At 39.5% G+C, this 27,562-nt stretch overlaps 1 protein-coding gene across 1 annotated transcript; it reads right to left on the bottom strand.

The window, feature by feature from the left end:
* Positions 1 to 137: 137 nt before the first annotated feature.
* dusp10 (dual specificity phosphatase 10) lies at positions 138 to 19,946 on the bottom strand. The gene is made up of 4 exons (XM_012869108.3): positions 19,683 to 19,946; positions 17,909 to 18,738; positions 8,435 to 8,803; positions 138 to 4,607 (listed from the first exon to the last, which is right to left on the bottom strand). Exons 2-4 carry the CDS (start codon positions 18,690 to 18,692, stop codon positions 4,342 to 4,344), a joined length of 1,419 nt encoding a protein of 472 aa, XP_012724562.1. The 5' UTR covers positions 18,693 to 18,738; positions 19,683 to 19,946; the 3' UTR covers positions 138 to 4,341.
* Positions 19,947 to 27,562: the final 7,616 nt, after the last annotated feature.

Below are 27,562 nucleotides of genomic sequence, written 5' to 3'. Positions count from 1 at the left end.
CATCTGAATGTTGTTGTTGTTTTTGTTAATGAGGTAAGAATATCCTTTTCAAAATATTTTTTTTTCTACTTTAGCAAGAGGAAGCAGCTAAGAAAGAAGCAGGAACTGCCTAGAAAACAGGCCTCCAGGACACCACACCAAATTTGAAGCCTCCCTCTTTATTTCAAAGCTCACAAGTAGGGATTACAAAATTACAGTGCTTCAGTTACAACAGTTCAAGGAGGAGAGATGACAGACCAGTCGAGGAATTTTGAGCAAGTCATGCAAAAAAGGTGTGGGAGAAGGCCTCCAGTATAGTAGCACCCTTTGTGGAAAACAAAAATCCATCTCTCAGTAAGTCAGTGCAAAAATAGTAATGAATATATGCATACAAAGAAAATAGATATATATATGTATATGCATTTATATACCGTAAATACTTGACTGTAGACTACAGACACAGAGAAATATACAGTGACTCTTAAAAGAGCGAAGCCCAAATCCACCAGAGCGTCCAAGCCCAAAGCAGAGAGACTCTTAAACAAGTCCAAGTCGTGAAGAGGCCACATTGAACGTGACAGATTGATATTGTCTTAATTCAGAACCTTGTCTCCAAATAAATGGGAGCAGATGCCTTTTGGAGTCAGTCAAGGTGTGACCTCCACAGAGGGAACAGTGTACGAAAGACGGAGAGCACCATAAGGCCCCTTTAAGAGCAGGAGCACACAGCATGCTTTATCTCCAGAAAGGGAGTAAAGTCAGATTTTTTTCAGTCAGAGGGATCAATAAAAAAAAAAGCCATTTGCTACTGAAAGTTGCAGGACCAGCAGGTTGAATGAAAGCATCCATTTTTCTCATGTTATGTTGGCTCAGACCTATTGTAAGCCATCTATAGTTTTTTTTTACATAACAATGCATAAGACGCACATCTTATGGTAATTAACATATATTGTTTAATCATGGAGCACCAGTAGACACAAGTGACGACAGCAACAAAAAAAAAAGGTCCGACTTACTTTTTTTTTTTTTTTTTTTAAACCTTCTTTCTAAAAAGAAAATCCAAGATCTCACAACAGAAAAACAATTTCATGACTTTTTGGAAACATCTCGTGACAATCTCATTTTGCATAGCATGATTTTTTTCACAGGAGGGATTTTGCTTTAACCAAGTTGTTGTTGCAGATCTCTGTCTTCAAGCCATCCTGAGCAGACAGTGTGCGTACGTACTTGTATCATCTCTCTTCCTACCGACAAACAACAGATGATCATCTCTAAACTATTGGATTCCTATTGAAAGATGAGATGGATGATGCAGTGGGCGTACTGCATAACAGATGATGGATTTGGCATCTTGACAAAGTTATAGTTAGCCCTGTGCTTCATTTTATGCCTCGCAATGGACAGCTGAACAGAGACCAGGAGCACGAGGAACATAAACAGAGTCGGGGCAGTGTGTGTGAAGAGGCTGCTTCAGTTCAGCTTTGGATTCACTCTAAAATACAGATTTTGTTTGGCTTTCCCTTCAGTGGAAAGACTGGCCGTCGTTGTTTTTTGGAAGGATTTTTAACAGCTCAATTAGATCAAAGTAGCATGTTTTGGAGCCCGAACACAAAGGCTTCACACAACACTGATCACAAGTATATTAAATGCTCAGTTTTTAAACAATGCACACATATAATTTAAAAAACGTGTTTACAGTTTGTGCTCTGTTTTATACACATGCTTAAAATGGCATAAGATGTCCCATTTAATGTACTCTAATCGATATAACAAAATCAGTACATCAATAACTCAGAGAACTTGGTTGCAGGGCACAAAAAGATACTTTGGTTAGGCTATTATCCTAGCATGGAAATTGATTTTGTTTGCAAAATACTCTACAAAGCAAAAATAAAATCTTGGTTTTCAACAGATCAGCTGTTGTATTGTGGATTTAAAGCATGTTAAATCCACCAGCATGGCTGCATAGTCTGAAGCAATGACAGTAGATCAGCGTCACATCTAAGCAGATGACGGAGGGGCGTATAGTGGAGTTTCCAGAGTACATTTCTGACTAGTTTGCTGCAGAAGGGACAACCACTGGTTCATTGTGTTTTACTAATATACTGTATTCATATTCCACTGCCAGAAAAAAACTCTGAATTTACTGGTATTCTATGTAAAGATTTGTAGAATTGTTCTAACAATAAAATATTATAATATCAGTTAATCAAAAGTGAACTTTTGAGGTAAGATTTGTTTTTGCCTTCATTACCATCCTCCTTACTGTGTACGGTGGCAAGATAAGCCTCGGCCAGCTTTATTCGTCACAACTACGGTTTTTCTAAATGTGTTAACTGTTGCTCTGAATGGCCTCGTTTGAAATTCCAGGCACAAAAACTCACATGCCTCTCTTAAATGTCATGTTCTCTTGTATTTCTAGTTTTGAGTCGCTAAGACAAATGGGCCTATGTGTCATTTACTTATACACCTTACACATAGTTCAAAATAAAAGTTCCTTGGCACTTTGATCAACTTAAAAAAAAGAAAAGTATACATCAAAAAGGCTTTACCTACATTATTTTGTTAAATTGTTAGGTACCAGAAACTGTTGCAGCGGTGGTCTTGATAAAACCAGTCGTGACTTAACATTGGATCTTCTTCCTTGCATAATAAATGTACTAAAATTTAAATGTTGGATTGTTTTGAAACATTTTCAGTGTAAGATTTTGCTACCAATACATGAGGAGAATTTGTTATAAGGGTGTTTTTCTAGACACCATCACAAGAGGTAGCAAAATGGGGAAGGGGCTGTATGTCACATGTTTATTTAACATTTAACAGGAGAAACATAGAAAACGTTTGTGTGTTTCGCCCAAATTCCATTTAATGTCAAATTGACTTTTTAACATTGTCTTGTTTGATCAGAAAATAATTACCAAAATGACATTTGTCTAATAAGGATCAACCACAGCATCAGGGAAGTTTGTCTCTGTGATATCCTTGCAAAATGCAAAACAAAACGAAAAAAACGAAAGCCCAAAATTTTATTTCCTTATGTGACGTTTGGTCAGTTATTAGTGCTTTTTTTTTTTTTTTTTTGCATGGCATTCTTTTGTTGTTGTTCTTCTTTTTTTGCCAAATGCAGATGGATTAAGGCATCGATAGAGGCACTGAAGCAGCACGTGACAGCAGCAAGCAGCTCAGAACAACTCCATTTCAAGGTTACGCCGCTATGCTGTACCACTGCTGTCCCAATAAACAGAACCCCGTAACAGGACATTTGTGTTTATGCGAAGTACACACCTCCGTGTTGCTACCATAGAACTTGGCTGAGTAATAGCCGGGAACGTGGGGCATTGCCAAGAAGATTGGATGCGAGCGGACACAAGACGGTGCACGGCGCTGTACAGTGCAACAGAGCTGGCTAATGGAGGAAGTGGAGCAAAAACAAACAGAGGAGACAGAAGCAGGCAGTGAAAATCCTCTCTTGTGTTACATTAAACATCAGCAGTAGCCCTGTTTTACAATATTCCCCGATTATTTCAGCGCTCGCTCTACTCCTCCACCAGCAGCCATGCATAAAAAGAGCTCTTATGGCTGTCTGGTAGTACGCGTATTGCTAAAAATATACGCGGACGCACGAATGGCAAAGCCAACACACTGAAGCGAGCACAGAAGATATGAAGTTATGCTTCGGCAAACAAAATCCCATAAGCTGCACTTAAAGTAAAATCTTCTTCTTTTTTTTTTTCCTTCCTCCTCTGGTTCTCAGCGCCAAATCTTACAGCATGACTGTATGCACCATAAACATATATAGAGCTGAACACTTGTTACACTTAAAATCAAGATGGTTTTTCAGCAAAGAGCTGGAATTGTTTTTTCTTGATCATTACCAATATATACACATATAAGATCAAGGTTGCATTCAGCGGTAATTATTGCACAGTGAGCCTTTGGTGGCTCGTCATGGTCATCTCCTTAAAACCCCTGTATAAAAATAGAACAACAAGATTAACACGTCAAACATGTCCTTATCTTTTATCTTTTATTATTATTTATTTATAGACAGGCACTGCTGTGGCCAACCCTGCCTGAGTCTGCAAACTGTGTGCCTCAGTCCCTTTTTATATGTGACTGTGCCGAAGCACAATCGAATATTTTCCCCCTTCTTCCCCTCCTGATTTGCCTCCTCCTCCTCCTCCTTCTCCTCCTGACTTTTCCGTCTCTCATCACCATCAACCAAGAGGTCATGACCTCAAGAGACTCCAAGATGAAGCCAAGGAGATTTTTAAAAAAATATATACCAAATCACTCGTTCACCCTAACCAGTTCATACAGCAGCGTGAGTCACGGCAAAGACCGTTGGGTCGAGCGGCTCGTCTAGACGACCGTTTCCACGCCGATCAGCTTCGGCGTGAGGATCCGTGGCGTTACTCCGTTGTTGAGGTCCTCCTCAAACTCCAGCAGCTGGCCCATGAAGTTGAGGTTCGGGGAGATGATGGGCCTCTTGCTTTTGACGAACTTGTAGGCGTCGGTCATGGTCATCCAGCTGTGCTTCATCAGGTAGGCGATCACGATGGTGGCGGATCGCGACACGCCCGCCTGGCAGTGGATCAGGAGGCCCATACCTGCTTGATGTGCTTCCTCTGAGGAAAGGAACATGGACAGAAATCAAAGCACGGCAAAACAGATGGTTTATTCTCTGTGAGGAAGTTCAGTCATCCGGCAACTTCCTTCATAGCCGTGCATAAGATCGGTTCTAGATCATTGCCGTTCATTAGCCGCATTTTGAAGTTCTGCATTGAGATGGACAGATGGAAACATAAATCAAACTTCCTCTGTTTTGACCTTTCAAAGAAGTAATGGCATAATTAATACTGAATAACCAGAGGAGAAGTATTATAAATAGCATCCGCCTGTATTGTCAGGACAACTGTAATGTTTTCAAAACAGCATTTGTTATTCATTTAACAATTTGCACCCGTTTTCCATGTCGGTGCTTCTTTATTTCATCCCTTCATACTCCCACTTCATACCCACAAAAATTGTATACCATTGTATGATAGCTTTTCACTTAAAGTAGCTTGTTAACCAGTGCGTGTAGAGGTAGAACTGAGGTGCGTAGATTAGCCAAAAATTGTACTAAAGTAAGAATTAGTGTTGCACCGATACCGATACCAGTATCGGATGGGGCTCCGATCCAGCACTAAAATGGTGGTATCGGCATCGGTGAGTACCAACAAATAGGGCACCTTATAGAGAGAGCACCATTTTGATGTTTGTATGTCACTTGAACGCAGCCTTCTCTCTCCCGACTAGTATTATACATGTTATATAAGTTCATGAAAGTAGCATTATTTTGCCATTTGAGAGCCAAAACTCAGGGTTTAAAAGAGATTATTCAGTTATTAATGTAATTTTACTGTCTTACTGTTGCACTCCTATTATACATGTTATAATTTCATGAATGTTGCACTATTTTGGCCTTTGAAAGCCAAAAGTTTATTCAACTATTGTCACCCATTCCAGGTAGGCAATAAAAAGTTCTACTACCCTGAGTAGTATGCAGTTCTTCATATATACACACACATCAATTTCAAACAGATGGTATTGGTATCGGTCAATACTGCACAGCCAGGTATCGGTATCGGGGCCAAAAAATGACATCGGCGCAACACTAGTAAGAATAGCACTACTTCCACATAGTTTTACTCTAAAAAGTACTTTTTACTAAAAGTAAAAAGGTTTAGCTAAGAAATTACTCAAGTAAGGGTAAGAAAGTATTCAGTCAGAAGGCTACTCAAGTACTGAGTAACTAATGATAACAACAAATGATGTAATTGAACAGATAGAAATACAAGGTTATGTGGAAATTCTGGCATTTTTAAAGACAAAAGAAACACTTATCTGAATATGTTTTTTTCAACATTAAACTTGAATGCAACACTAGCAGTTAATGTATATACAGCATGTTAGAACAGTTACAAAGTACTTCCAATGACAATATCTACTGTTTACTGTATGTCCATTTTACCTCCAAATGAGCTCAGCAGATAGAAAATAACATTAAAATAACAAAGCTTGTGTACAAATAAGAAGTCTCACTTTAATATGAACTCTAGGTTTTTGTCTCTCTGGTGCATTTTTTGTTAAAAAAGTATGTTATTTATTCATGAAGTTACTCGCCAGAGCCAGAAATTTTACTCAAGTAAGAGTAGCGATATTTTGAGTAATAATATGCCTCAAGTAAAAGTAAAAAAGTACAGTGCAGTAAAACTACTCCATAAAGTACATTTTCTTTAAAAAGTTACTCAGGTCAATGTAACTAGTTACTATCCATCTCTGATTAACTTAACAGTAAGATGGAGATTTTTTTTAGATCCCATGCCTTTCTGATAATTTCAAAGAAACCATAATTGTATTTTATGTAAGCATTATTTAAAATTTTCCAACCAGCTGACGGTCGGTACACAGCAACAGGTGGGGTAGGGGCAGCACTTTTAAACCAATTTTTTTTTAAATCTTAGTTTATTGGATCATGGCTAATTGCCAAAAGCTCGTCTCATTGATAGCTCACACTGCAGCCAATAATAGTCTGTTTACTTGAAATTTTGAGTTTTAAACTTTAAAATTTGCTCATGAGTCAGTCCCAGGGTTACAAACAGTTTCTTTTTCAGGTACACTGACATAAAGTCTTCGGTTTTATACAACAGGAAGTAACACTGGAAAAAATGACTTCTGTTGACTCTACTGCTGCTTTGTTTGCTTTAGGCTGTTAATGGAGAAGTACCTGATTTCCACTGACATCTCAAACTTCACAGCATTGAAGGGTTGGAAATAACCTCATGACAAGAAAAAAAAAACTGGAGGTATTTCTCATAACCAGGAATAAAAACATAAAACAAAAAGAAACATTTAAATTCATAACGGAATGTGCCAAAGAACTGTTTTCAAATTGGCATCCTGTGATTTTCTTTTTGTTCATTTATTGTCATGACCTCACACTACTTTAATTATGTATAGTTAGAGAACTAGTTCATAAAAAAGGAAACAAATAAAAAAAATTTGGAGAAGTAACAGCCAGATCGGTTGGAGAAGCCCTCATCCGCACTTACTTCATCCGTTTTCTGTATATAATTATCGAAAAGTTAAACAAAAGATTTATGGTATAAGGTTTATGTAGTTTTGCAGGTTGCCACACAGCTTCTACGCATGGGCGTGTTACTGTGATGAAAGTAAATTTTAAAACTGTTTCAAAACTACTACAAACTTTTTTTCATATAGTAATGAGCCATGTAATGACTTTTCCTGTTTGTCGTTGCACACTGACGGTCAGTTGGCTGAAAAAAGGCTACAAGCTTTTGTTCCACTCGTTTACAACAGAGAGAAAAAAGATAAAACTCATATTTGAATCCACAAAATCATCAGGCAATAATGCTGCGGTAATTTAAGTGATCTTATTATTAAGGGGACCCTATTAAACAAATCTGTGTTTAAGAAATGAAATTAGATCATGAAATATATTTGTTTTAAATTCAGTGTAATGTTTTCACTCGAGGGCTACACCTAAACTCTTCAGCAGGAATGGGGAAAAAAGGCTCAGCACCATCTTTTTTCTCAAGGCAACGGGGAGTATTTAACAGATAATTCTTTGTGTCAACACAAACTGCATTATTGACCCGCTGCAAACACAAAATAAATCAGTACTGGTGCAATTATGAATCACCTAACTGGCTCTTGCGTAAACCATGAACTTGGAGGGGCTTATTGTTTAGCTCCTCTGTGATATCAAGCTGTTTAGCAAGCAACACAAAAACACAACTTGATTTTTGAGGAAAACAGACTAATAAACGTGTCGTTTTGGCTTTTAACAGATTCAGGTAATTTACTTTAAACATAAAGGACTTGGCTTTATATTTTGTAGCTACTACATCTGATAAAAGGTCCAAAAATAAAACGATAAATGTTTACAAAGATAGACCAGTGGGTTCTGACCTTTTCAGATTCATACAACGGCATTGTTCATTCTGGGATGACCTTTCAGATATGTAAGAGTTATTATCAGTTCCACCGCCACTTAGCTGTCACATGGTTTAATTTCAAACGTGTACTTGGAATGGTATAAAAACGTCTACAAGGCCTACAAAAATGAATCAGATGAGGATGTGTTGGGTTATTTTCAGGAGGGGAAAAAAAACAATTTAATACTAGATTGAAGTTAAACTTTCTGTTTCAGCAGCTTCTTACAGCAGTATGTAGGAGTGTGTGGCTAAAAGCACAATCCAGTGATGATTCATGACTTGTTTTTTTCTCCCCCACCTTACAACCTTCTTTTTAACCTTTAGTTATTTCCATAATTATTTTTGTTATGAGCAACAAATAGCTTTCTGTTATCTAATTTTTCTGTTTTGCACCCTCTTGGGTATATTTATACCCAGTTCGTGATGGTAAAGGTTTTTCAAGACGTCCCTACCGATGAATTCAAACGCCTCCTCGAAGTACTGCCGCAGGTTCTGCTTGTTGCTGTCGGTGGCGGGCAGGCGCTTGTAGTTGAACAGGCCGGTGTCATAGTGGTAAAGAGGCAGGTGGGTGGTGACGTTGAGGATGTAGCCGATGTTCGTGCGCTGCAGCAGGTGGAGGTCCTGAGCGTCCTGCTCGTTCCCAAGGTAGAGGAAGGGCAGGATGGGGGTCAGCTCTGCGTTCTCGATGTCCGGGGTGGAGGGCAGAGAGTGAGGTAGAGGCCCCGTCAGGCCGGCGGACGCGCCCGTGTCCAAGCCCTCGTGGAGGTGGAGCGAGTGCTCGCACAGGTTTTCGTGGCTCTGCCTGAAGCAGCTAAGGCCTCCTGCAAACGCACAAAAAAAAACAACTGCGATCATATTTTTCCCCCAAGCACTTAGAAAACTGTCCGGCGTTTATTAATTTTAGATTCAATTTAAGTGGAGTGACAAGTTTTTGTGTGATATTAAAACACCACAATATATTTCCCCTAGTTATAAAGCTGATTGCCTTTTGCCACGAGGGCCACAATTGTAAAACTGAAAGCACTCGAGAGCCACAAAAATCATTTTTTTATTATTTTTTTTTAAGTTTAAGAATAACGTGTCTTCAGTCTGGTTAATAAGTGAGAATGGATTTCTGTTGTACCTGCATTTTTTATTCTAAGATAATTAGTTTTTGTCTATGAAAACATCTGTGATTAATGTTTTACTCTATTTATTTAAAAAAAAATGGACAAACTTAGCTTGCCTAAAATGTTAAAAATTTAACATAATCTTCTTTGTCCATGAAAACATCGCCCTAAAAGATAGAAAGTGTGCTACAGGACTGATTAGCTCCATTGTTGCATTGTGGTTGGGGGGGGGGGGTGTCCTCATTGCTCAGAGGGCCACAAATGGTACCCGGGCTGCACTTTGGACACCTTTGGTTTAAAGCATAACACCCTGCATCTATTTTGTGGACTCTTAATTTGAAATAAGAACGTAAGTAATTCTTGGGTGTGCGTGCAGGGAGCCAGGCATTTTCGTCTTGGAGAGTCCTCAAAGGTTGCCGGTTTGAAATTCAGCCTGTCACTCTGGATCGCTGTGCAAGACCCTTGACCACAGATTGCTCTCTGTATTCCACTCAGCCTACTGCTCCTTAAGGGATTGTCAGGATCTCCGGGGGGGGGTGATTACTTATGGTAGCTCCCTGGGGACCCTGAAGTTTGAGTATGTGTACTGTTGTTTTGTTCACCCTTAGATCCTCGTTTCGCCACCTGTTTAGCTTTGTGTTTTTTCTATACTATTTCAGTAGTTCTGTTAGCGCTGCTTCTGTTGTTTTGTTAAGTTCATCCTTAGGTCCTCGTGTTATCGTATGTTAGTTTTCTGTTCAGCATTTATGTTTATCGTATATTTGGGTATTGGTTAGATTAGGCCCGGTCTGGTTAGTTATGTCCTTTATTTGTTCTGTCGTCTGTTAGGTCTGTCCCTTCTTAGTATTAGTTTATTTAAAGATCCTCATTTGTGTTACATGTTTTCTGTTACTGTAGTTACGTCCTTATTATTTGATTAGTTCTGTTAGATCCTTATTTTATGCCTGCCTTCCTTTAGCTCAGTTCCTGTTCAGACATTCTCATGATTAGGTTCAGGCCCTGTTTTAGTTTACTTCTGTTATTAGTCTCCTATCTGTTAGACCTGTTCCTTCTTAGTTACTTTGATTCTTTCCCCCCATGTCAGACCTATTAGCTTATGGCGTGTTCCTTTTGCCTCGGAGATCGGGACAAACGAGTCGCAGATGGCGTCATCTCCGCCTTTTTGCGTTCCAGTTTCCCTTGTCGGACAGTAAGAAAGAAAATGGACGCTCGCACTGTTGTCAAAACAATAACAATGACATTGACGCTGTTCTAGGCGGTATTTTGTGCTAATAAACAAAGGTGAGACACCCCGTCTGATGAACACTGAAAGGTAGCACCTATATGACTGACTTAATGTTACATAATAATAGATAGCTGCTAAAAACGGTCAGAGTACGAGGTTTTACTCAGTGCTGTTGTGAGTAGCAGCCATCATGACTACAGAAATCGGGTATCATCCCGTTGCACCGAGTTTCTGACTCATAATACCAACTTTAGGCGCCGTTCCCGTTACATTTTCCGACCACCAAAGGCAAATGGAACACACTATTATTCTCCGTTAGATTCGGTTCTCCCTCTGCTCCAGCCAGTTTCCCACAGCTGATTGTTTCACTCAGTTCACCTGTGCCTAATTATCCACCCGTTGTTTCCCTCCATCTCTTCCCCTTTAATGTCAGTCCTTCTTGTCAGACATATCGTCAGGTCCTCCGTCTTCATCCGTGCCCCTGCTCCCGGTCACTGTTTCCCTGTCAGCCTGTTCGCCTCGTATATTAAACCTGCAAGTCTTGTTTATTCGTTTAATAAATCACCTTCTACTCAACATGCGCCTCCCGAGCTATTTTCTGCGTTCCGGTCCAGCCACAACTCTGACAGGGGAGGGTTAAACGCTGAGACAAATTTCCCTTCTGTGGGGCTACAAATTTAAATATTTATTTATATTTTATTTTATTAAGGTTGCCTTGCAAAATACCTGTTTATCAAAAATCTGACAACCCTCAGTTACATAACTGTAAGAGACCCCCACCACTTTTAGTTTATTTCAATACGCCGGTCCTCTTTGTGTTTAAAACACCGTGATTCATGTTATTTTTACTCTATTTATATATATATTTAAAAAAAAAAACAATGTACAATCTTAGCTTCCCCAATATGTTAAAAACGTGTCTCATTTTGTTCTTATAATCCCAATATGTGTATCAGATCCTCTTTGGAGCTAAATGTATCACACTCTATTAAATTATGCTCAGTCTTTTTTTTTTATTTAAACTTAATCTCATAGTTTTATCTGCTCAAACAGTGTTTGGAGCTAGCACAGCGTGGGTTAAAGGTTTAATTCCCACAGGAAGAATCTAGGCCAAAAATACATAGTCTGACCAACACAGGGCTCGTGTTACAACTGAGTAGGACTACAAAACTTTGCATACATACATACGGTATCTGATAAAACCAATAGGCTTTCACAAGCTCTGAAGCCAGAAAACGACACTCATATTTTGTACTGACTTGAACGCCTCCGTTTATATTTTAATTTAAATTTAGAAGGATCTCTACAGTCAGCTCAAATAAACTAATGCGCTGGAAAACGGGCCCTCTCAGCGCTAAACAGACTTCTCACGTGCACTTCTCCAAATAACTGGTTTGCACCTGTTTGCTACAACGATGCCACAGGCCAAAGTTTCCCTTCAACACTGCAGGGATGGGGTCCAAGTATCAGTTTGTGTATTGTTCACAATGCAAGGGCTGACGACATGCGGCGTGAGGTCATCCCACAGCCTTACAACTTCCCCATGGGGGGGAAGCAGGTGGGAATCTCCACAGAAAGTTGTTGTTTTCATAAAACAGACAGATTGTTAACCATTACCAAAGACATCAGCCTAAACATGGCATTAAGTTGGCCAAGCCCACACTATAATATGGGATAATTACTCTTTGGTAAATAAAAGAAAGGGAAGTGATTACAGGAGCTGTGGCCAAACCAAGAAGACATTAGAGAACAGGGAATTTTTACTTAGACTGAAAGCATTTCCTTCTTTGTTTCATTTTTAGGCTCTGAGCAGCCACAGAGCTGAGAGTTTCGATTACCATCATGATTATCTTCAAACAAGTGAGTTAGAATTAAAATAAACTTAAAGTTAAAGTCAGGTGTTAAAAACCGCACCTAATATAGTCTATTATAGTCTGTTTTCCTTTTCAAAATGGCTCATTTTGTAGTAACACTAATATAACCTAGACATATTTAGCTTAACCCTGAATATTTAAATACACGGCTAAAAATACAGCAGCTCAATTGCAGTTTGGTGATTTCTTGCATTTAGTTCTCGTTTGGTCTGTACGAGCTAGCTCTTGAGAGTTCAATTAATCCAGTTAGTAAGTGAACTTGCTTATATTTGTAGAAATACTTAAACAAATCATTCACAGGCTATTTGTATAAGCTTTCATTTGAGTGATACAGAGCATTCATGGACAATATGTATGTATCTAAAGCAGTGGCAATAATTATTTATTAACATTATTTTATCTTTTCATTTTTGTTTGGTTTAGTTTAATGTTTTAATTTTTAAATTTCTTGTTTTACATATTTTTTGTGCTGATTACACCAACCTTTTTTATTATTTTTACAATAGGCTGCACTCCAATTAAGAAATTTAAAAATCCTTTACATGGTAAATCTAAAATTCGCCTAGATACAACTTGTGTTAAAAAAAACAAAAAAAAAAACAAAAAAAAACAATAGGCCTTTGCAGCGCTTCGCTGCTCGGGCCTAAAAACTGTTTTAATTCTTGTCAACTGGCGGCTCCCGGGCCACTTTTGGACTGCGAGTTCACTTAATCTGGCCCACAGAATATAACGTATTAGTTAATTTTAATCCAGTCTGATACAAGAATCCTCTGTATCCCAGGAAAGAAATGTATATTGAACTGCAAAAAAAAAAAAAAAAAAAAAAGCCAATAACAATTCATATTGTTTTCGGCTTTTATAAAATGAAATCTTGAAGTAAATTTTTACAGCGGATGTTTTGCACTTCTCTCAAATGAAAGTGAAGCAATTTTTTTGTGTTTCTGGTACTTTCCTTAAAGCTTATTGTGTTCTAGTTCCGTTTAGAACTTAGTTTATTTTCACTTACTTATTTAATCTGGTATTCACCATAAATTTACGATAGGAAAAGGAAAAAAAACTCTATAGTTCAATGGTTCGCAAATACTCCCCCAAAAACAGAGTTGTCAGTCAAAAATGAAACAGCATAAGATAACATTACATCAGCAAAGCAATGTACAAATACATCCATCTATTTGGCAATTCTTGTAAAGATGTGTAAAAATCACCAATGTAAGGGAAATAGGAGGCCATGGATTCCTGAAGATCCTCAACAGTGGGATTAACTGTAAATCACTAAAATGTTTATTTGTATTATTGATGTGGGCACTATGGCTGCAGCCTGGGAGACACCAGGAGCCCTGGAGGAAAAAAAAAACTTTTGATTGCTTATTTATTGATGAATGCGCATGATGCTATATACCATGGCCTAATTAGACTTAAGTTGGTATCTAATTTGAGGCTTCGCCGTCCACACTTAAATACAAGACAAGGTGATTTATTTTAAGGGATCTGTTATTTTGAATCAGTCAAACCTGTGAGACATGAGCGCATCCCCCTAGTTTTATGCCCTTTACACTGGCATCCTGTCCATTCTAGAAATGATTCTAAACCTTGATTGTTTGTTTTTATAGCTCTTAACGACCGGGCCCCATCTTATTTGTCTGAACTGTTACGTCTTTCTGTACATGGCAGATCCCTGAGCCCATCAAATCAACTTTTATTAGATCAACTAGACGTACACTGCAAAAACGGATCTAAAAATAAGTAAAATGTTCTTAAAATTTGTGTTTTTTGTCCTAGATTTGAGCAGGTAAATAATATTATCTGCCAATGGAATGAGTATTTTGACCCCTAAAATAACATAATTAGACATCCTGCACTTGAAATAAGATAATGGAAATGAGTTGTTCCTATTTTAAATGCAAAAATCTTATTCCATTGGCAGATCATCTTATTTACTTGCTCAAATCAAGGACAGATACGCTCATTTTAGGAAAATATTACTTATTTTTAGTTCTGTTTTTGCAGTGTAAGCATTGGGGTGACCGGGGATTTTTAGTGGCAGCACCTTTAAAACCAACTTTCTTTAGACCTTCGCTCCACCACAGACCCAGTCATCTTTAAATCTAAGCTTAAGAGTTTTTTGTTTTTTTTTCAGGCAGGCTTTTAAGACCAAGTAATATGATGGTATTTTATCTATGATTTTCATTTTCCTGTTGCCTGCTTTTTCAGTTGCATGCTTTTTTAATGCATTGTAACCTTACTGTTAAATACTTTGGTCACTTTGGTTGGTTATTTTAAACCGCTATATAAATTAACAAATGAGTGAATGAATTGCATATTGATTATTTAAACACAATTTGAGGTCAATGTTGACACAAAGAAGACTATTTTCGATACTTTTACTAATATAGGGATATTGGGTTGAGATAACTACATTTTAAGTATGTGTTAAGTTACAGAAACAGCTTAATGTCAGCAAGTGTAAGTTTTATTGTGTGGGGGGTGTGAAAGAGGTACCCGCCCACACACAAGAACCACCACTGATTAGGAGCATCAATAATCATGGTACAGATGATTTGTTGTTTTTTTAAAAAACAATTTCAATATTTTGGGGGGTTTTCCCCTCACTGAATAAAAGTATTTACATTCAAATTTGGATTTTTATAACTCTATGAAGTAAAGTATGAATTTAAGGGATTTTTTTTACACATCTTCAGTGTAGGTTTCCAAGCTGGAAACATGGCTGGTCTAAGACCGATCACCTCTCTGTCGAATAAAATTCTGACCTAAATTTTTCTTGACCGCCCCCAGCCTTATTATAGCGCAGCAGTTGAAAAGCAGACCTGACTCTTTGGTGTCCAACAATGTTAACCTCAAACTTATTTTAAGCACAACTTTTCTTTTTTCTTTTTTTTCAGTTTCTACTTAACATGTCCACCAGGCGCCACAGCGAGCGCCTATTTATCATCTGTTGCAACATGACAACCGCATCTTTTGTTTCAGTCCGGCCCAAAAACAACAGAAACATTAACCGAGGCCAGAATTTTCAGAGCGAGCGCCCTTCGCAAGAGGTGAAATCTGTCCAGCGTCACGGGCTGCCAAAGAGAAAACTTGAGACGTGTCTCTGTCCCTTGGCTGAGTCAACGTCTTGATTCCAGTTTAAAAACGAATAATTGCTTCCTCTCCCAGGGCTCCTCCCACTGATCACCTGCTGCGTCTGAAGCTCACCGACATCCTCCCAAAACAAGCAATGAGCTGTTTATGGCTATTAAAGATGGATTGAACAAAATCCATATCTGCTTTTAACTGCAGCAGGAAAGGAAGTCACCATGTTTACCCGTAAATCCTGATGATCATTTGCTGGTATTTGAGCAATTAATTGAGTATGTGTAAAGAAACCAGCATGCAATGTGCTTTTTTTTTTTTTTTTTACCTTTAACCTTTTAAAATCATTTTAGGAAGTAAAAACTATTTATCATCACAACCTTATTGGTGAACTATAAGCCACTTCCTTGCACTGTGTTCTAATTTTATTTTTGTAATGTCATTGTTTGAACGTGTGTCTATGTATTTTGATGATATTGTATTTTGTGATCTTGTGTTGTTGTTTTTTTTTTTTTTTTCCTGCCTCAGGACGACAGATGTAAATTAGCAACTATGCTATAATCTGTCTTATTTACAATCTGTACAGTAGTATAAGATTGTTCATTATGTGCACTGTCCTGATTAAATAAATAAATCTATCTATCTATTTATGATTTATAATATAGGATGTCATCAAATACGCACTTTTAAAGAATGTAGGAAACTGGCTGTCACTGTTATAAAAACAAAAAGGTCTTTAAATGGCAATATGTATTCAAACCAGATGAAGAAAAAGTAAGACAGTCTGCCTGTTCCTCCCACTGAGGCAAGCTTCAGACAGACACCGGAGCAAACCGGAGAGAAGCCTTGCTTCATCAAAGTCCACAGAAGGACCGGGGGGTGGAGGGGGGACCAGGTTATAAAAGACATGAAGAGAAAGGATCAAGGTGCTCTGATCTAACAGCTACATGGTGACTGCGGGGCATTATGAAAAACACTCCCAGCCAAGCCCCCAACGCGGCACACTGCTCCAGCTTCGAAAACACGCGAGCACACCAAAGATAGAAAACATGGCAGCCACCCAAAGACTCCCATCTCAACAGATTGCCTTATTTACTAACAGCTGCTTCTCACTTCATGCAAAACGCTTAATGTTTGCCATATAGAGAGAGGCTAAAGAGGGTAAGCATGTGTTAATATATGAAGAGGACGCAGGCAGGCCGTGCATCAGGCACACGCAGGTTAAAAAGTTACAGCTTTTTAAAAAAAAATAGGTTTTTTTTCACGAGCCGAGAGAAAGTGCCGGACCCAATACAGTCTTCTGCTACTGCATGAACTGTAGAGTGGCATTCCACTCCACTCTTCCCCAGCTGTTAGTTACTGCACACTGCTTGTCAGCTAGCTCAAAGATGGCCACTACACTTGTCATTCACTTGCAAAAAAAAAAAAAAAAAAAATTAGGATGTTAGGGAATATTTCCAGTAAAAAAAAAATACATGGACAATCATGGTTCGGACACTAACAGTGTTCAATTTATCAACATGACGCAGCTTTCAAACTACGAGCAGCATGTGTGTAAAGAGGCTAACTATATTATAGCTACTATTAGTGGTCGATGAGGGTAGAAGTATGTTTAATATCTGAGTATGCCACCCACCGCTTTTTTTTATGGCTGTACTCTAAGCTGATAAGGGATGAGCAGTCGTCTGTAAAGCAGCAGACAGCAGGCTAGTTACAGACAACTTGATATCATCTTGTTATACTTTAAGTGTACGTCAAATATTTTACATAGTAAGAACGCAGAAACACAACATTTTGTGACTTTTTAATGTCAATTGTGTATTAGCGAAAGAATTGAAATATTAATAAATAACAAACGTTCAAGATAGCATTATTACGATCAATATATCCTATTATTTTTTTGTCCTTTTAACAACATGCTGTTCAATTAATACTTAAATCTTAATTTATTCACAGTGTGGAGCACAGATTAATGCAGCGCTTCGCCTCGTCCACCCGGTGCTACGCACTGCCGGTCAGCTGGCTGACAGAAGGCTAACGTGTTGTTGTTTTTTTTGCTGTGCTTACAGAAAAGACCAATTTGGCTGTTTGGACATCTTCCCAGGTGCAAAAGACACGGACACTTAAGGTGTGGAAACTAAAGAGGCCACACCCGTCAAACTTTATAAGGTAGTGCTGTTTAAAAGCTACATTTGGCAGACTACGGACCCGTTGGTATGTTGCTTTAAATAAAAGCCATTAGATCATGTTATGCATTATTGTTTTCATCTATGTGCAAAGTTTCTGATTCAGAGAAAATGTCATTTTTAGTCAAGGTTATACAATGGGAACCTCATTCTATCCAATGCCTGTAGCATAGCTATGATTACTGGTTGAACGCCTGCTGAATGTGCCGCTGTAACTTGCTATGACTTTTGAGAGGAAGTATCGGGTATGCAGAAAGAGAAAGGTCAGAGCTTACCGAACTTCCAGAAATTATTTCTACCTCTGCTCTTTGCCACAAACCTTTCACATCCGAGCAATTCTACAACTGTGAGATCTCTAAAGCAGCGCATTTCCTCTGGCATAAAACCAAATCCCATAAAACGTTGTTGTGTCTTTTGCTTTTTATCACGTCTGACTCCCTTTTACCTTTGAGTACAATGGGATCCTTGCCCTCCCTCCTCAGCGATTCCAGGACCACGTGCAGAGGCTGCGCAGACGTCAGCCTGTTGGGGTCTGTGGTACTCTCGTCGTAAACCACAATCTCTTTGGAAAAAATGCCCTTAAAGGGGTCCTTCCCCTCGCGGCAGGAGATGAGGTCCAGCACAGTGATCTTGCCCTGCTGCAGCCGGCGCCGGCTGATCTTGTCGGAGCAGTTGATGTGCACCGCCCCGCGGATGTGGCTCTTGTTGTACTCCAAGAAGGGTCGGCAGTCGATGATGACGGGGACGGGGCCGACAGGGTGCCCCATGGGGCAGCAGGTCATCCGCTTGGCCAGCTCATTGGGGTGGATGACCCTCAGGGTGGCTGAGGGCTTCAGCTGGCCCTGGGTCAGGCTGGGCGTGCTGAGCACTTCATGCTTGCTGACCATGGAGGCGGGCGGCCCGGCATAGCTGAGGTTGGGGCTGCTGGCGCTCACCTGGCTGTGGCTTAGGCTCTGGCTGTCCTTCTCATAGGTAGTCACAGAACAGCAGCTGGCACTGCTGCATCCACACGACAACGAGCGCGTGGAGCCCTTGGATGAGGGCATATACGTCACAAGATTGGCCGTCGCCCGGATCTTCACCACGGTGGTGCTGATGACTGTGTCGCTGCTGCTGCTGGTGGTGATGGAGTCCAGGTAGCTGGTGTCCAGGCGCAGTTGGAGTTCCTGAGGTCGGATCGGCCTTGGCAGCGCCACCACAATTCTGTCGTCGAGGGGAGATGGAGGCATGGGGAGGCCGAGGGCTGGACGTCTACGGAGAACTCAGCAAGCCGCTCTGCGAAGACAGGGTCGAGAAACAGCGCGTGAAAGGCTCTGATCGAGGCAGACAGCTCAACCTCTTCACCGACAGAGCAACGTGCAAGCTGCAAATGTGACCAGCGGAGCCAAATATTAGCACCGTCAACACCTGCAGGGCTACACCCATGATAAAAAAAAAGAACATTTAGGAGTGACAGAGTGACCACTAATAATAAACAGCGAGCTCATCAGGAGGTGTCCTGCAACTAAATCACTGTGGGAGAAATAAATATGAATCATCGTCCAGACTGTACATCTCATATGTGTGTGTGTGCTGCTGAATTTTTCATGCCAACTCTGCTCTGTCTGCTCCAAAGCTTTTAGAACAAGAGAAGAAAACGCTGCATCAACGCCATGCTGCAGTTTTGTCTCTCACCCAAATGGAAAGTCGGTGTAGGCTATTAGGGGAGGGGGGGGGGGGTAAAAGGGATGGTAATTCATTCCTGATGAAAAGGGGGTTCAATAAGCATGTCTTCCCGGCATATTATGTAAAAGACACCCGCCTAGAGCTTCGCCAGTCCCGACCACTGCCTGTGCAGGTTGAGCAGAGAAAGAAGCAGTGATCATTCATGACCAAAATTCATTGAAGAAACCGGCAGGGGAACGTGCCGAGAATGTGATAAGGCAGTTATGAGGAGAGCCGCAGACTAAAAGGAAAATCCAATTTCACAGCAGCACGTCCAAGAAAAATAAAAACACATTCAGATGCGAAGGCTGATTTTAAAGGCAGAGGTTGTAACTTTGACTCAATAAAGGAATAAAAAGCCCAAGAAAACGCATAGGCTATCTGAAATAGTAAAAAAAAAAAAATGTCATAATAAAACACTCCTTTGATATTCAGTTTCATTATTTATAATCGGTCCACGTCTGTGCGTTTTGACTACAACTTGCGCCACTGATAACTTGTATTTTTGCGCTTACCGGTGAGTGTCAGGGTTGACAGTAGACTGATTTATTATCTCCCCTCGCTGACAGCGCCTCCTCCATTCAGTCCGTCCTGGTCTTGTTGTGAATCGGCAACATTTTTTATTATTAGTAGTAGTAGTAGTACTTTTACCCTGCTCCCCTACATATAATACTGAAGGAAGCCTGCCAGCCTACAGAAGTCGCGCAGAGATATTGACGCGACTGCGAGCCAATGCGCGTCTCCTTTAATATGAAAAGCGCTTTCAATGCGTACAGTGAGGTCCGGCCTTGCGGTGGGAGGGGCCTCGCAGAGCTGCGTCCCTCCGTCGAGAGGCGGGGCCCAGTCGCAGACAGGAGGTGGGATGATGTCACTGGCAACCAATCACAAGGCTCTCCGGGAAGCTTGAGGAAGAGGACGCGGGGCGTTCAGGTGCGGCTCGTAAACCCCTCATACACACGCCACAACGGGTCGTTGTTGTAAGTGAAACGCATTTTTTCCCCTGTTTGTTTGTTTGTTTTCTGTTATCTGAAAGGAAAGTGAAAGCAACTCTTATACGCTTCCATAAGTAATGCATACTTTTCCTTAAATAATCTCGCAGAAATACATATTGACTGTTATCACCGTTAAGATCATAAAAAAAAGAATAATTAATTTTTTCTAAAATAGTTGAAAACGTCCCTCTTAAGCAGAAACATTTTTTTCAAGCTGGGTTTCTGTCTTACCACTTCTTTCAAGTAAACCACATAATGGTTAAACAGATAACGTGTGTACATATTAGCCTACTCGATGCCCAAAAGGCAGATGGTTTCTTCCTCAACACTCTGCCATAAAGGCCAAGATTAGTTGTTAACTCAAACTCTTAACAGATTCTCCCACCTGACTTGTTGTTTCCAGAGTTAAAAAAGACCCAATGTGACTTTCTTTGATAACTGTTTTAGAACCTAACTCTAACCTAACTTTAAATTTCCCCATTCCTGCTGCGATCCTTGATCTTCATGATGGTCTTTTTTTCACTGATGCTCTCTGACAAACCTCTTAGCTGTTCACAAAGCAGTAACACAGAGATTAAATTAAACACAATTGAACTCCTTTTACTGACTGACTTTTGGGTCCACTGGGTTTTATTTTAGGATTTTCTAAATATTCAAAATAAGGACACACTCATTATGTGTTAATGCATTACGTACAATTCCCATGGAAAAAAGTGAGGTTTGTTGCTGTAACAAAACAAAAAAAATAAAGAAGTTCATTTTTTATAAATGTTTATACAAGGAACTATGGCTATGATGTTTATTCTCGGTGTGTTACAGTAATATGCTAACAAAAATAAACCCTTCCAGCTTTCCACCCACTGTACTGGCTTTGTTTCAAGGCTGTGAAAGAGAAAATGGCCAAATAAATGCTCCTTAAATGTAACTGGGAACCAACAATTTGTGAACACAACAGACTTGACTTAAATTGTAATACTCAAAACTGTGAAAGATTGGGAGTAACATTGGAAAACTCTCATAATGGTACAGAGCTTTACTCTGGTAGCCAATGATCAGCATCTAATGGAAACTACTAAGCTATAAATACCAAACGCTCACTTGTTTCTACTTTTGACACTTGCTTAAACAGCATGTGATGGCTCATACTTCCCCATAAGTGCTAATCAGATGGTTGATTCACTTCAGAAACCTCAGCCACATTCCACTACACCTTTTAGAGTAGGGGTTAGTACAGTGTGTTGCAAAAGTATTCGCCCCCTTTACTGTTTGTCTTGTTTTGTTGTGTCACAACCCAGAAATAAGATGGATTGTTTGAGAGTGTGCACCATTTTATTTACAGGCCCTGTCTGCAACTTTGAAGGTGTATTTTTTTTTTTATTGTAATGCAAACAACAAAATAACAGAAAACTTCAGTGTGTATAGCTGTTCACCCCCCTAAGGCCAGTGCTTTGTAGAGACTAATTTTTGCAGCAATTACTGCTGTGAGTTGCTTTGGGTAAAGCTGTATAAGCTTGTCACTTTTTGCCACTGGGGTTTTTGTCCATTAATCAAGGCTAAACTGCTCCAGCTCCTTCATGTTGGATGGTTTTTGCTTGTGAACAGAGATCTTCACATTTAATCCGTTGAATTGGGGCGTGGAATTTGACCAGACCAATCCAAACTACTCAAGTGTTGCTTTAGCAGTGTGTTTCGGATCATTGTCTTGTGTAATGTGAACCTCCGTCCCATCCCAGTCTCAAATTAAAGGCAGACGGACACTTGTTCTGCTCAAGAATGTCCCTGTATATAGTACCATCCATCGTTTTCATCATTTCCCAGTTCCTGCTGCTGAGAAAAATCCCCACAGCATGATGCTGCCGCCACCATGCTTCACTGTGGGGTTGGTGTTCTTGCAGCTGAAAAGTTTCATTCTAGTCTCACTGACTAGAGATTCTTCCTCCGTACATTTGGGGAGTTGTTTACATGCCTTTTGCCAAGCTTAAAACATGGCTTCTTATTTTTAACATTAAGTGATGGCTTTTCTTTGGCCAAGAAGCCCAATACACTCTTAATGGATCATTGTGATCCTGCAGTCTTTGCTGTAGAGCTCTACTACTCTTTGCCCGGTCTGTGGGTTGTGGTGGGAGGCCCTCTCTTGGCAGGTTTGTTGTTCACCATTTGAAGATGATGGCTTTGATGGTTCTCCAGGGGAACATAAAAAATTTGGATATTTTTTTTAACCCTACCCTGACTTGTACTTTTCAAAAACTTTGTCCCTGACTTGTTTAGGGAGAAACTTGGTCTTCATGGTGTGATGTCTATTGCTTAGCAGCCTCTGGGGCCTTTTAGAAAAGGTCTGTTTATACTGACTGATCATGTGACACTTAGATTGCACACAGGTGGGCTTCATTTCACTAACAATGTGACTTTTGAAGGCATTTGGTTGCGCCAGAACTTTTTGGGGGATTCATGTTTTTTAGGGAATTTTGTTCTTTATATATATTCATTTCATTAACTTAGACTATTTTGTGCAAATCAAGCAAAATAAGATTTGTTTTAAAAAAATGTGCAATATACACAGGAATGTAACAGTAAAGGTCCAAAGGGGGTGAATACTTTTGCAAGGCACTGTAAGGAGTGGTCACTTGTCCAAAAAAATCCAAGTCCTTCGGAAATTTAAAAACAAATGTGGTCACCTAATGCAGGAATTAATTTCAGGGGAATTTTGCAGACCATCTTTCCTACAAAACTGATTCCATCCTGGTCTCAAAGACACCTAAAATATATCTAAAAAATATATCTAAACACTCTCATTGGGTATTGAGCCAACTTCTGGTCAGGCAACCTCAAAATGGTATTTTGGTTTCAAATTTTACCTCAGAAGATTCATTAAATTTTCTCCTTCAGCTGTACAAGAGAAGATCCCTGACAAAATAGCTGTACCGCGGACAACATTCACCTTCACCGGATTGTATCTTTAATAAAGTTAAGTCATCATCCCACTCAAGCGTATTTTAATGTTGCAACAGAGCTATTTAACGCCGTGAACTGAATGTCCTCTATGCTGCTCGGTCATGGACACGTTGTTTGTTCAATGATTTGCATCTGGTTGAGTCATGAACAGAATTTTTAACCTGATGTCTTAAGCTTTGCTGCAAACATTTTTCAAACCCTGATGAGCATTTCATATTGTGATCTCAATTGAATGCATGTTTCTAGAGCGGGGTTGCCAAGTATCTGAACAACAACAAAAAAATGTGTTCACACTGATAAAGCATTGACTCTTTTGGAGTGCTGTTTAACATATTCCAGTTTTATTCAAATCGCCCCGTCTGAAACTTGTTTTAACCTTGTGCTAACCCACATTTCCATTCAAATTACTTTTCACAGTAACCACTCTTTTTAGCTCAGCGGTCCACAAACATTTTATTGTTTGGAAGCCATGTGACACAAACTAACTTTCTATTATTAAACTGGGGGACGATCCGTCTCTCCAAACATTGGCCATCCATGAACATCTGAATCACAGTCTTTATTTAGACCATAAAAGTGGTAAGCAAACCATTCCCAGCCCTCGGAAGTCCAACTCTATAATTTACAACATGAATAACAATGAAAGGTTTATATATTGCAATACAAAGTGACATACTACAAGCATGCATTTCTGCCTTAATTTTAATGTGGCTTGAAGGTAATGCAATTTTGACAGATCCAGTTTATGTGAAAAGTAGACCAATGTAAATCGTTTTTTTATGCAGAAATGTTGGCCTGTTGAAATGTATCTCCAAGTACTGTACAGTATATCCACTCAGGACTTTTTTTTACACCAATTACCCCATCAGTAAAAGATGTAATTGGCATGGTGTAGATCAGCCTGTGGTTCCAATAGCCCAAGTTGCTTTATCAGTGACCTTCATCTTGTCTGTATTGTTTGTACTGGTGTCTCTCATCTTCCTTATCATAATAAAACACTATTATTGTATTTGCATAATACCCCTTATGCAAATACAACAGATACAAACGTTTGTTCCTCCCATTGTCATTGAAACTTGTTAATGAGCGCATGGTTTGGGATGGGAAGATTAATAGGGGAAGGGCAAGGACATGTAGGAAGCTACATCCATAGTCTCTAATGATCTAGAGCAGCTAACTGAGAGGGCAGTGGTGCATGAAATTATTTTCCTTTTATATGTTGATTAGCATTGTTTTAATATGACCTTTTGTTGAACTGAGATTGATGAACAGATGGTGCTATTGACTATTCATCATTTTACTGAGACTTCTTCTATTGCCGTTTGAGATGTGGTATAATGCAGCTGTTCCTTGTATCCAAGAAAAAATTTCTCCCAAGGGAGACAAATAACAATATTTTGACTTTGACATAATACTCAACAGATTCTCCATGGGGTTTAGGTCACTCCATTTTGCTGTCCAGTCCCATCGATACTGTCGTCATTACACCAATCAATCCAAGTGGGCCAACAGCAGCAGATGGCTCCTTGATTCTTTTACCTTTTGCTTGGAAATCTTTTTTTAACCACACATTTTCCTTCACTTTAACTTTCTGAATGCTTGGAAACAGCCCGCTGTGATCACCCACCTTCTTTAACAGCAACCTTTTGTGGCTTAACTTCCTTGTGGAAGATCTGATGGTCAACTGTCAAGTCCACGGTCCCGATTATGTAGGCCAGAACATCAAATTTCTGTTTGAATGGATATCAATTTAATTTTTATTTAATCTACGCATAGACATTGAAATTCAGGCCTATTTAGTCAGTTTGATCATCCGTTACAATCTTTCAAACTACTAATTCGTACTCCCATTTCGTGCCCACTTTAATGTCATCCCAGCTTTGTTCCTTTCCATTAGCCCCAAACATTTTTACCAATGTACTCAACCATCATTCTCTTGACAGTTAAGTATTTTTGATAAATTATTATTAAACTGTTTAAATAACAAATATAATTAAAGTTACTTTTATACTATTTTCTATGGTTGGTTGTTGCCAGTCTGCTTCTATAAAATTAAGGATTATAACACCTAGGCAAACTAAAATCATTGCAAATAAACCGGTGCTAACTGAGTCACAGAGTTACATATCCTTAAACTAGACCATAACTAGGTTATAGGGAATAGTTTTTAATCATCTGTTGGATACAAAACATCCCACAGTAGAATACAAACAGCCCTGTGATCAGTGTGAGGGGTTCTGCTCCTGCTCCAGGAGACGCTCCTGTGGGTTCCCTGAAAGGAGGAGATCTGAAAAGACCCAAAATGCAAAAGTCTGAGAGGATGCAAAGGGCAAAGAGCCTCCACCCATTTTCTTGTCGAAAAGCACACAAAGTAAGGGTGATTATACTTTTAGGTTGCTGTGTCAGTGTGGTTGAGCTATGCATGTCATATTTTCACGTCATATCCTCATGTCGCCACGTCTTATTTTTTTAGTTTGAGTCACACTTATATGGTAGACACCATAAATCTATTTCTTCTCCTCACTTACTCATTCAAAAAAGTCCCAAAATACCAAGTGACCTTTTGTGATACACCTCGCGTGATAAGCAAAGGGATAATATCATAATTTGCTGTGTTCCTACAGTTCAAAGCATGAAGAAGCAAAACACAGTGCATCCCCTGTGTAAGACAACACAAGTGACCTGTATGCAGGACAGGCAGAACATATTATTAGTTGTAATAAGTAGGTGTCTTTTGGCAAGAGGCCTGTCGAGCAAGTGCCAAGTTGGCTGACTGCACAGGCCCATATGATGGGACCAGGGTTACAGCAAAAGGGTCCCGCTGGCTTCAGTCCCCAAAAATAATCCCCAGCAGTCCATTTATCCCCTCTGGCAACCTGAAACAACGTCAGGTATGTGTTATCACTTCTATTATTAGGTTACTGTGCAGTTATTTATAAGTGGACACAGCTGATCGGAGATGATTGGATTCCTGGAGACTCCTGTTTCGCCACGTGTCAAAGAGCAAGAGAACAAACAGAAGAAGAGACTTAACTTGTTTTATGATATTATTAGAATGCAGCCTCCTAACATTTCCATTTATGACTTATTAGGAGGAGACAACTATCAAACATAGACCAGTTGTATTTCCTACTATGGTCTCTACACAATATGAAAAAAATCTGGAAAAGTGAAGAAAGTGATGTACTTTCAAGGTCTGGGTAAACATTGGAGGGGAAAAACAGTCATATTTCAAGACTTCCCAATGCCATTGTTTAAAAGTCGTATCCATATGTTTTACATCTCTATTATCTTTTTTATGTAGTGTTTAAATGGACTTAAAAGGGGCCAAGAACTCTGGGAATTGGAGTTTGAACAAGTGTATAGATGTGAAACATATAATCCCTGTCCTATTTCATTCTTTATTTTTTCAGGTGCCTCTGAGTTGTCTGTGTATAAGTGCATTCATCGCTTACCGCAACATCGCAAAAATATATTTAAAAAAAATTAACTACTTCATAAAAACCATCCTTAATGATCTAATATTTGTTTTTTCACTTTGGGTAAAATGCTATCCAGGATGAATAGTAGGGATACACTGAAGCGGGAACTTTAATTGTAGGGCCTAAAAAGTTTGGCCTAGCACCTGCATCATAAATAAAAAGTAGTAAATAGGAACTTTGCTGTTTCACACGTGTTCGTCGTGTCCAGATAAGGTTTACTGGGTATTTAGCACTCTTGGCGCCTGAGGAAAGCAGCTTCTGGAGGACACAGTATTTGTTCACAGTTCAGGAATGTTTCATCTTCTTACAGATGCTGAGATTAAATAGCGCATGGGAATATGATGCTGCTTGTTGTCTCATAGTCCAGCCAAAGGGCAATCCTAATCTCATAGCTGAATTTGTGCTGCAAATTTAAGGCACAAATCTCTAATTTGTTGTCTGTGTGGAAGGACGATCCAGCTGAGTTAGTTAGTCGCAGAGTTGGATCGAGGTTTGATATTAAAACCAAAACACACCAGTCTCTTTGGGACACATGTTTCATTTCAGCTATAAATATTTCATCCTAACTTCTGAGCAATCAGGCAGTGGTATGAAACCACTGCCTGATTGCTGTTTGTGTGCATTAGTTAGGATTTATGGTTGTCTAAAGGCTCGTTTTCTGCCAGCCACCACATTTCCCTGGAGAAGTTTCTAAATACCTTTAACCCACAAAAGACAATGTTTTTGCATCAAAATATTTGGCTTTTGGTGAAAGACTCCTACAGGTTTCAACCAAAGCGAGAGATTCGATCAAAGTCCTGGAGTGTCTGTAGATGGAGGATTAATCTTATGACACCTACCCACCTACTGTTGTGCCATGATAGACAGGAAGAGCTCAAAAGTCTTTCCTCTTCATAAAACAAACAGACGAATGGTTAAATGGTGCTGGAATGTCTTGAGTTCTGAAGCTGAGTGGGTTATTGTGTACTT

The sequence above is a fragment of the Fundulus heteroclitus genome, chromosome 15, assembly GCF_011125445.2.
Source record: "Fundulus heteroclitus isolate FHET01 chromosome 15, MU-UCD_Fhet_4.1, whole genome shotgun sequence".
NCBI lineage: Eukaryota > Metazoa > Chordata > Actinopteri > Cyprinodontiformes > Fundulidae > Fundulus > Fundulus heteroclitus.
The sequence above is the reverse complement of the archived record's forward strand: the minus strand, read 5'-3'. Positions and strand labels throughout refer to the sequence as shown.